The sequence below is a fragment of the Lactuca serriola genome, chromosome 1 (assembly GCF_051521515.1).
Source record: "Lactuca serriola cultivar US96UC23 chromosome 1, Lser_US96UC23_V15, whole genome shotgun sequence".
Lineage (NCBI taxonomy): Eukaryota > Viridiplantae > Streptophyta > Magnoliopsida > Asterales > Asteraceae > Lactuca > Lactuca serriola.
The window spans coordinates 60087327-60098776 of NC_136408.1; the positions used below are offsets into that span (position 1 = coordinate 60087327).

Here is an 11450-nt window from a genome sequence, read left to right on the forward strand (position 1 = left end):
AGAACTCGAGAGATGAAAATTGATCCTAGAAACAGGTTTATTCTTATTCTTGAAAAGAAAGCACGAAGATGAAGGTTCTGTTCCTTCCTGAGTCCAGAAACAAACACATACACACACAATTGTAAAAATCATTTTTTTGTTCTTTCTTCCTTGGATTGACTTTTGTAGAAATCATATTTATTGTTCATTCTTATGTAAATAAATAGAACCCAAGAATCGTTCGAACCCTGAAATTGTTAGCCCCGGAAATCGATGAACCCAGAACATGAAAACCCTAAATTAATTCTCGAAAGAAATTTGATTCATCCAAGTTCTAAGTGATTTTACAAATGATCTGGAGATGAATATTGTGAACATACCATGAATTATGTGAGTGGGGTTTTGCAGTTTTGATGATGGAATGCTATTTCCAAGTTGTAGATTTGTGTGTTAGAGAGAGAGAGAGAAAGAAAGTATGGGTGGGTGGGGGATAATACATTTCTTTTCTTTTATTTGTAAGTTAAAATGGTATTAGAATAATTGTAAAAAAAAATTTAAGGGTATAATCGTCTTTTCAAGTGTTTTTGGACTAAAAACCCAAAAAAACCTTATTTGGACCTTCTATGCAAGCTGGAAACTTTTTGGACCCCATCCAAAGATTTTTGCAAACCACAATGACCAAATTTACAGTTTTGTCCAAAGTTTATGTTAAAGTTTGTTGTATCTTTGATGATATGGTAGAATGATAAAAATATATTGTATTTATTTTACACTTTCATGTATAATAGTTAAATCTTATTTTATTTAATAGCACAATGTGCACTTACCCGTCAAATAAGTAAGAAGAAATTTCTACAATATGAGTCTTTAATATGTCTCATTCTTCAAATTAAAATTCTCATTGAAAAGTCTTTTGGTCAAGAATTTCATATATTGATTTCGACCCATATCGAACGGCATGAATTGATTAATTATGTTATGTGAATATTATTAATAAAAATGTTTTATGAAAATAGTTTTAAATAAAATGTTAATAAAAATCTAACTTATTATACGTAAATAGTGAAGAAACCATTATATTATCTGCGTACCTATTAGAACCAATTCATTTTATGTTGATACTCTAATAATTATATAAAAAAAATTAAAAATGACATCCCTTTGAAATCTTCTACTTGTTGGTAGGTCTTCTCACACATTGAACAATGACAAAATACTTGTTTGGATCTTGCCCAACCTTCTTACACGTCACTTTTAATATTAGAAATACAAACAAACAAGTAGCTTATCATTTGTAATTTCTAAATCAAACAAAACAAAAACTTGACCTTAGTTGAACTTTCAAACTCCTGGCGGCATGATACACAATTAGTTGATTTGATGAGTTTATGGCGGTCTAATTCATTTTGGTTAGGTTAAAAACACTGGAACTAGACAATTTAGTTGATAATTTATGTTGAAAATTAACTGAACCGAAACATTTAAGTCTTTTCTATATGTTAGATTTAGATCGATTTGGTTTGGTTAAAGCATTGAAACCAAACGATTCCGTTGGTAGTTTTTGGTAAAACTTTTTTTTGAGGATTTTTAAGCCAATTTAGCCAACCAATCGGACATCTATGACCTAAGTTGCACGGAAACAGATACGGCAATGGGAAACGGATACGGAATGGAAACAGGAAACGGCAAAACCCAAAAAATCAAGATACGGATACGGCAGAGATACGGCAATATAAAAATGTGTGTGTGTGTGTGTATATATATATATATATATATATATTACGGATACGGCAGAGATACGGCAATATAAAAATGTGTGTGTGTGTGTGTGTGTGTGTGTATATATATATATATATATATATATATATATATATATATATATATATATATATTAAAGAAATTCCAAAATAGATATATATTGATGTAAAGTCCCACTATGGAGGTTGGTCTGTTGATGTAGTTGATGATTGTGTTTCTTGAGAAGCCATAATCGATGATGTGATTAGGAACTAAGAGAATCAAGAATGGTGATGAATGATGATTGACGATCCTTGTGAATTGTGATCAACTAATCGTCGAGAAGACAGGAGACGACTCACAACAGGAGAGACTTTGATCGATGATCGGTTAGGGACTTCAGGGAATACCAAATACGTTTTGAGCCTTAAAAACAGTAGCCCATTATCCTTTTTTGGATTTAAACTTAAAAAACCCATGTAAACCCTAAAATAAAATAGAAACGACCAGGATACTTCATCGAAACTTCAAGGAAACTGTGCAGAAACGTTTCCACGATACCCAATACTTCCAGGATACATTTCCAAGGCGTTTCCATGGAGTATCCGTTTCCATGGAGTTTCGGAAACGGGAACAACAACCTTAGAGAAGTTTCCATGCATCATAGTCTATGACTATTTGCAAACCACAAACCAAAAAAAAATCATTAATAGAATCAACGACTTCATTTTTCCTAAGCTTGCCCGCTTTAAACACCACATCATTCCTAAACCTCCAAATATACCAAATCGTAGTACAAAAAATCGCATCAACCGCTAATTTCTTCCTTTATGTCATTGATCTATTATCGAAGGTATCAAACAAGCCAACAATTGAATCATCACCCACCCAATCGAGATCAAGCCAATAAAATATTGCATTCCAAGTTCTAGCACCACTTCACATCTAATGAACAGGTGGTCAACATGTTTTATGTCAAGATCACAAATCGGACACAACACCGAATGAATATCCATTATTCTATTTGCTAAATTACTCCAAGTTGGAATTCTTTTCCTCAAAACTCTCCGAATCAAATATTCATTTTTCTAAGGACAAAAGGATTTCATCTAGTTTCTAGATCCAAAGACGATAAGACCATTTCATCAATCTATCTCTTTAAATCACAAACTTTAAAAGAGACATTTTTTTTTTAATTTTGCAGCACCACCTATCCTTTTGGTGATTCAAAGAGACAATTTGAATAACTTCCATAAGGGCGGGAAATTGAACAACTTCTTCCAACTCTTTACGAACCTCTAGACGTCGACCAATGGTGTCATCAGCTTTGATATGAAGATCTTGATCCAACTTCTTTAATTCATCTTGACAACACAAGCTCTCGCTTAATTCACTCACCAGAAGTTGTTTTCTTTTAGACAACCCCGATACTTTCTCACGAAGATCCTTACCTTCCTCTTTTCTTCGGTCATGAACCTTGTGAAGTTGTTCCAGCACCTGCCTCTTCAAATTTGAGTTTAGGACTTGCAAGAAGCTCAGTGTGTGCTTTAGTACGGGTTGAAACATCATTAAGCAGGTGCACCCCTTCCATCAGATAGGATCGGGCCTTATCAAGGGTTTCTTCATTAGAAGCACTTACTAACTCAAGACTCCTCGGAATAGTGGTTTTAGCAAATCGGCGTTGAAATTGCGGGAGCAAAGCGACAAGAGTGACAATCGTAGGCTTTAAAGCCATTTTACCAAAAAAGGGAATCACTGAAATAAACCAACACTATTTTAATGTAAACTAGGTATAAGACCCATGTATTACATGGATTCATTTAAAAAAATTAAATACAAATATTTGAAAAAGTTTGAATTTACAAGAAAAAATAGAAAAATATTAAATTATTAAAATTAAAGTGTTTTTTTTTTCTCTTTTAAATTTAAACAAATAATTTAGATAAATAAACAAATGAAACTAATAAAGTTTTAATTTAGAAATTATGAAATTAGAAGGAAAGTCAATTATTGAGATTGATATGCATTTATTGTTACATTTAATATTAATATTATATGAATTTAATAAAATGGAAAAAAACCACAAAATGTCATGTGGAAAAAATTTAATTGAAATTAACCACAAAATGACATGTAGCCAAATCAATATGAATGTGACATGCGTAAAAAAAATTTATTTATTAGAATAGATTTATTTACACGTCCTTATGCTCCCGAACTTACGATGAATATTAGACTTAGTAACAATCTACCCTAATGCTTTTCTAGTATCATATTTGGATGAGATTCTTATGGTTTATAGAAAATGATGAGATTTAAAAAACACATAGCTATTCCATTATATAATGTGTTTTTCAGCATAAATGACGGGTGGGATAGAGCCCAAAATCTAATCTAATAATGATTAGTAAATTACTTAAAAACAAATAATTGAAAAAAAATACCAAAGATGTTATAAAAACCAAAACTACATGAGATACTAAATTGCCTGCAAAAATTAAGCTAACTTATACACGTTAAATAAGGTCTTAGCTAAATTGAGAAACCAAAAATGTGATCTACGGTTTTACAATTTCCTATATTTGATTTATTTAACATATTAAAGAAAAAACCAAATCCATCAAAACATTTTCTATTTTGATGTATAATATCAATCATATCTTAACCATTAATAAATCGTTTTATTTTAGGAAGATTTTTATGTTCATCTAAATTAATCAGAATCGTTGATTATTCCAAGCGTTGACGCTCCATAATAGTTATAATGTTCTCACAACCATTAGATCAAATTCCGCTCACAATATTAAACAATAAAAGGTTGAAAATATGAAACGCATTAACCATTTTTTTTTAACAATTTTAAATTTAGGATTGAATCTTAATGACACTATTATGAATCTGCCCTAATGGTTGTATCGTATCATGTTTGGATGAAATTCTCATGATTTGTAGAAAACGGTGTGATTTAGAAAACTTATAGTTATTTCATGATATAGTGTGTTTTTCAGCTTGAGTGACGGGGTGTCGGGGTAAGACATCCTAAAATCTAATCTTAGTAAAGTGCTTACAAAAACAAATATTTGAAAAAAAAAAAAAATTGTTTGTTGAGTTTGGCTCTTTCAAAAAAAATATTTGAAAAAAAAAACATACAAAAAAGTACAGTTACTTAACGATAATAAAAGATGATATAAAAACTTCACATCAAAACCAAAATTAATTGCAATAATTTAAAAAATTAAGTTAACTTATACACATTAAATATGGTCTTAATTAAATTGAGCAACCAAAAATGTGATCTACTACACTTTTCTATATTTGATCTATATGTAAGATATTAAAGAAAGAAAACCAAATCTTTCAAAACATTTCTGTTTTGAGTACCCTAAAGAGCAATACAACATTGTTTTGGGTAACTTATCCATTCTAATTTACCTATTAGCGAGGATGGAATCGTTTACTTTGGCCTGTGTGGCCACATTGATGTCAATCCTTGACAAATTCAAGCATGTACTCCATGAGCAATTACAGTCGATAGGATATTGGGGTCTACTATGACACAATGATGTCTAGGTATTGCAACTCACTCGTTGACTGGGAGAAAATGTTCTTTCTCGGCAATTACGGTTTTTTTTTCTATGTTTAATATTTGAATAGAGATCGTGTCTTGACTCATACGACGTTAAATCGTTAATACTTAAGGTTGTGGGCTTTGGGCTGATTTTAAGTTTTCTTGGACTATAAAAAACGGAACCCAATAATATAATATGTAATTATGTATGTGACAAAAATCAAATTTTTTAAACAAAATGACAAATTTAATTATTTCAATTATAATTTTTTTTATCTCTACTTATATAAAATATTTGTATTACTAGTTGTGAAACCCGTATATTATACGGGTTGATTAAAACAAAATGTTAAATAGAAACGATTAAATAAGAAGTTTATTTGAATTTGAAATTTGAAATAAATAAAAATTATGAGAAAAAAAAACATGTAAAAAATAAATAAATTAAAATTATTGTTTAGTTATCAGACTCGTATACTAAACAGGTTAATTATAACAAAAAGTTAAACACAAATAAATTTATTTGAAATTGAAATTATAATTTAAAATTTAAAATTTGAAATTAATATCATTATGGTAGGTTTACTTTATGGAAACTAATTAATAATATATTAGAAATGGAAAATGAAATAAATGACAAGTAAAAAATAAATATATCTCTAAATTATGACAAAATGACATGTGGCAAATTGAATGAGAAAATGACATGTGGCAAAATCATTCTTATTTATTAGGGTAGATAGTTTATCAAAATTAATTTGTTAAATGAATTAATTAGACAAAAGTGTGACAAAATGGCAACCCATTCCCTTTCAAAAAAATTAGACTTGATCATAACATGAGTTAAATAATCTTCCAACTCTTTCATACACTTGTTTCCATTCTTTATCACCTTACAACAAACACAATCACTATACTATACAGTATACATTCAAGTCAAACCTCACAACCTAAAAAAATAAAAACTCTATTAAGGTAAAAACAAGTATAAAAAAGTTCCTTTCACCTATCAATCATACATCAGTCAAAACTTGGTCAAACATACAACCCATTCAAACTCTTTATGCACTCAATCACACCACACATTGCGTGGTCATTGCATGTCATTATGCTCTCATGCAACAAAACTTGATGACCATAATTACTTACATCAAGATTGCCTTGAATAATACCTGTATGATGGGGTTGACTTTTCTTGACTTTTTGACTGAGTATGAACATACGGTCTCCAAGAATCTTGCCATCTTCTACTCCAGCTTCTCTCAAAAACCGGGCTTTGAGAATTGTTAGGAAAATGATTGGCTTCATTTCTCATCTCTTCATCCATGTCATAACTTGACCTCTACACAAAAATCATATCAGTTTCTCAGATATTTTTTAAACATCATTTATCCAGACAACACACTTAAAAGGGAGAAAGAAAAAAAAAAAAAAAAAAAGGGTTTTAGACCTTGGAAGGGTTTGAAAGTACAGCATATGCCTCTCCAATCATTTTGAAAAGCCTATCAGCATCTTTGTAGACATTTTCAGCTATTTCCTTCCACAGCCTATCATCTCCATTATCACTTCTACTCAGTGACAAAGCAGCCTACATCACCAAAACAAGAAAAATATATATATAAGTTTTTAAGAAACTTTTGTATATATATATTTTTTTTATAAAATTCGGACCTTATCAGGGTGATGTTTTAGTGCAGCTTTCCGGTATGCCTTCTTGACTTCTGATGCATCAGCAGTCGACTCAACTCCCCTGTAGTAAATTGTACAAAAGTGAAACGATTTTCCTCTTTGAATCATGTTTTAAAAACAAAATAAAAACTTACAATATAAGGTACATGTTTAAAGGAATTTCCTTCCTGGATTCTTCTTCAATGTTAGAAATCCGAATCTGAGTTCTCCTTATCTCATTTGATTTATCCAGAACTGCATTTTCATGTATTTGAGATGTGAGAAGAAACACAAATCTTCTAAGATCTGTAGCAGCTTGCCCATAGTCCCTAATCATTTCATATAAACTCGCTCTTCTCGATATCGCCTGCATTCAATTAAATATGGTGCACGTTAGCAAAAAAAAAAAAAAAAAAAAAACACGGTGCACGTTAGCAAAAACACGGTGCAAGTTAGCAAAAACACAGTGCACAATAGCAAACACGGTGCACGTTAGCAAGACACGGTGCATGTTAGCAAACCTTGAGGTAGGTGGGGTCAAGGGCAATGGCCAAACTGCAATCTGCAATGGCATCTGTGATTTGACCTAAAGTTCCATATGCTGCAGCTCGATTGCAAAAACAAATGGCTGCAAAAGGACGTGATTCAACACTGCATGATAAAGCAGCACTGTAGTGTTCAACTGCTTCTGTGTATTTCCCTGATTTATAAGCTTCATTTCCTGCTGCCTATGAAGAAACACATAACAATAAAATTATAAATCTTGTAGAATTTGTTGAATTTTTTTTAGTGTATGAGATAAATAGTTATTGTTTATGTACCTTGCGAGATAAAAGCTCACGAATTGTGTTGGCTAAAGGTATCACCGAGTCCAAACTCATGCTTTCTAATCTGGAAATCAATAAATACCACAAAGAAGTCAACTTTCATATTGTTGACTTTTAGTTTTAGTCAAACTGAAAATTTTGAAACAGAATAAGGTTACCTTTCTGTGATTTGTCCAGAAGTTTCTTGCTTTTTAATGAATTCAAGAGCTTCCTCTAGTCTTCCTAGATTGAAATAGGATTTAACAATCAGAGTTGACCTCCATGAATTAGGGCTTGTGTGTGTGTCCACCTCAGCAGAATTAGGATTCTGCTCACACATCTGAATAACCTGTTCATATCTTCGTAACTGAAAAACAGACAAAAGAGTGTTGAATTGAATCATATAAGTTATCAAGAATTAAGTAGAGAAAATTATAAACTACTTTGTAATACAAACCATGATTAAGATATCTGCTTTCATTTGAAGTAATTGCTCTGAGAAATTGCTAATCTGCAGAGCTTCATCAATAACTCTCAATGCAGATTCTAATTCATCAGATGTTCTTCGTGGAAGTTCTGTATATTGCTTAATGCATTTTGTTACTTTCTGAAAACATAAAAACATATTAATGATGATAATAAAAAGTGAATAAATAAATAGAAAAAGAGAGAATTTAAAATACCTGTGCCTTTGCTAAACCCTCAGAGGCTTCTACTAACAACTTTCTGTCTACACAGACATCATTCCCTGATTGCAAACACTTCATATACTGAAGAGTTGCATTTTCAACTTCTCCAATAGCAAGATAACAACTGAACATACAAAAAGATTATTAACAAACTTTAAATGGTGAACTTTAAACAGAAAGATTCAACAGAAAATGTAACAGAAGTGAGACTTACTGAGCAGCACGAACTTGAACTTTGAGAAAATTAGGATCAATAGCTGCAGCCATTAAACAATCTTTTAATGCATCTCTCATTTTTCCAAGAGAAATCCTAGCAGCTGCACGATTGCTATAGCATAACATCAAAGCCCTAAGACAATCTCTGGATTTTTCAGTTTGAGGAACAGAGTTTAACCCCTGTGTGTAATAATCCTCTGCTTTAGCTAAATCGCCATTACCATAAGCTTGGTTTCCCCTAACATAAATCAATACAAATCTTAAAAACATTGATAATTGACAAAAATGGTGGAAGAAAGAATCAAAGAATCTCAAACCTCAATCGCCATTTCTCACAGGATTCCTCTGCTGCAATGCTGGCTGATGCAGTTGAAAAGTTTGAAAAAGATCCATGCTTTGAATCTTGTTCTTTTATTGATTTGAAATTATCGTTGTTTTTACTTGATAAAATAGGTACTGATTTGGGAGAAAAGATTGAAGGATTATTAATAGGAATTGGGAAAAAATCGGTTTTTGTATCGGATGTTGAACTTGAAGAATCCTGACAGGTTTTCAGACGATGTTTCTTTTTATGCTGACGTGTGTCTGGTGATAGTTGACTTTGACTTGAAGAAGATGCAGCAAATGTGAAGTTTTCTTTATTTATGTTGTCTAATTTTGAACCGAATTTAAATAATCGGGTGCCTGATTCTTCTTGTCTACTTGAAGTTGCAGTTGAACTAAGTTCTGAATCAAATGCTGTAGCAAATGTATCACTGCTGTATTCCAAGTTCTCATTTGCAGATCTGAAGCTTTCTGCTTCAGAAACTTCACACTTAACATCACTCTCATTAATATCCAAACACTGTGTGGCAAAAAGAAGGTCTTCATCTGTTGTGAGATTTGAATTGATTATAAATGATTCACTTGAGAAACTGTTGTGGTCGTTTAATTGGGAAGTATCATCTGATGTCACAGAAGTTCCTCTGTGATAATAATCATCAGCTAGGGTTTCTTGATATGGGGAAACATCCATTGGTGAGTATGCTTCAAAACCCTCGAGTATTTCAACTGAAGTTTGACCAAACACAAAGTTTTGTGTAGGACGAGGTTGACCAGAGACATGCTTTCTTGTTTTCCCTTTCTTTTTCTTTAGTTTGGATCCTTTGACAGATTCCATGGGTGTTTTTATTTCTGCATTTGGAGCTTTTAAGTCATCCAATTTGCTAGTGAAAGTAAAAGTGCCACTCTGGAACTTATTATCAGATACTGTAGAAAAACCAGATGATTCTCCAATTCCACTTACTTTCAAATCCTGCATTTTATCTGATATTACATCCGCCTTGACATCTTCTCTGGTTTTACTAGTTGCTCCAAATATGAAGGTTTTCAAACTATCTTCTCCAGATTCACTTACTTTCATCTTCCCCATTCTATCTGATATCAAATCAGGATTTACCCTTTCTTCATCATGCTGCTTAACAAAAGTTACAGGTTTTTCAAATACAGAGGTTTTATGAGTATTGCTAGCCCACCCAACGTTTCCTGAACTACCCAGATTCATTTTATGCATCTCATGTTGTAATTCTGTCTCCACATTGCTAGGAAACTTATTGGTAAACTGGCTCTTCATAGGGTTCACGTTACCTGATCCTCTTATGTTCAAGTTGTTAATTTGATCTGGTAACTGATCAACCATTGATTCGTCAAGGTTTTTCATATTCTCTCTTTCGAAAGCCTGAAAGCTAAATGAAGCATTATTTCTGCTGCCTGCTCCAAATGTAAATACCCTTTCTGGAACATTCTCCATTCCCGGGTCGACAAAACTGGATTCGGATGAACTTCGAAATGGGTTAAACCCTAGAGAAGCGTCAGCCTCTACCCCACGACGGATGCCGAAGGCAGTAGTAGACCTTGTGTTATGAGAAGTCTGTCTTCTCATCTTCATAAGCCGTGGCCGTGATAGATTTGAACCAGAACCAGCTACAGTGGCTCCCCCTGGATTCCTAGAATCCGCTAAAGGCGGTGAATTAAACCCCAAAATGGTATCCATTTGATTCGAATTGGGAAACGCGTAATTCGAATTCGATGATGAAGAGTTCATGTTGGTGTAGGAAGAATAAAACGCAGAAGAAGATTTGAATGAAGAAAACTGACCGGTGCATGAATCTACAGACGCCGGTGGCGACATCTCCGGCGGAAGGAAGACATTAAACCTGACGATTGTTGTTGACTAATTTTCCGATGAATCTTGAAGAAGTGAAGCATAAAACAATCTAGAAGTTACTTTCTTTCTGATTCGTGAATGTAATCCTTGTTTCAATACAAAATCGATTTGGGTTTGATCTGATTTGTTATCCAAAATGAAATTATTCGAAGTCGAAGAACCCTGCGTTGCGTCCCTTCATTGCTTTCACGGATTATTTTGGTTCTTTCTTTCTCGAGAACTGTTGCCCGATTCACGACAACGACGTATTTGAATTGGGTCCGATTGGATTGACTATTCTCGTTTTTAGGTAAAACAATATTCTGTCAAAATGTTAAAAATTTTAAATATGGATTTGATTGATTTATATATAACTTTTATTTATTTTCTAAAAAACAACTAATAATTAAAAAGTTATATAATTATAATAACAATTTCATATTACCAATAATACGACTTTCATATGACAGATTACAATGAAGAAATTAAACATCTTTTTATCTATTGTTTATTTGTTTATATTAAATATTTTTTTTATTTTTTCTTTTTATTCATATTCCTACTTATATAACATAATATATTAAATCCACTATTCTCTTGAT

At 32.1% G+C, this 11450-nt stretch overlaps 1 protein-coding gene across 1 annotated transcript; it reads right to left on the bottom strand.

Moving 5' to 3' along the window:
* Window positions 1–6094: 6094 nt before the first annotated feature.
* LOC145089469 (uncharacterized) lies at window positions 6095–11098 on the bottom strand. Its single transcript, XM_079027906.1, has 11 exons — window positions 8981–11098; window positions 8662–8901; window positions 8442–8571; window positions 8216–8365; window positions 7938–8125; window positions 7774–7843; window positions 7474–7680; window positions 7108–7319; window positions 6956–7034; window positions 6735–6872; window positions 6095–6626 (listed from the first exon to the last, which is right to left on the bottom strand). The coding sequence occupies exons 1-11, from the start codon at window positions 10831–10833 to the stop codon at window positions 6435–6437; spliced, it is 3459 nt and encodes a 1152-aa protein (XP_078884032.1). The 5' UTR covers window positions 10834–11098; the 3' UTR covers window positions 6095–6434.
* Window positions 11099–11450: the final 352 nt, after the last annotated feature.

Bases quoted from the DNA above. Each gene is read 5' to 3' on its own strand.
- LOC145089469 (XM_079027906.1), bottom strand. From the start codon at position 10,833: ATGTCGCCACCGGCGTCTGTAGATTCATGCACCGGTCAGTTTTCTTCA. The intron at 8,126-8,215 runs GTTTGTATTACA...TCTGTTTTTCAG, and splicing joins AAGCAGATATCTTAATCATG to TTACGAAGATATGAACAGGT. The intron at 6,627-6,734 runs GTCTAAAACCCT...ATTTTTGTGTAG, and splicing joins TACTTTCAAACCCTTCCAAG to AGGTCAAGTTATGACATGGA.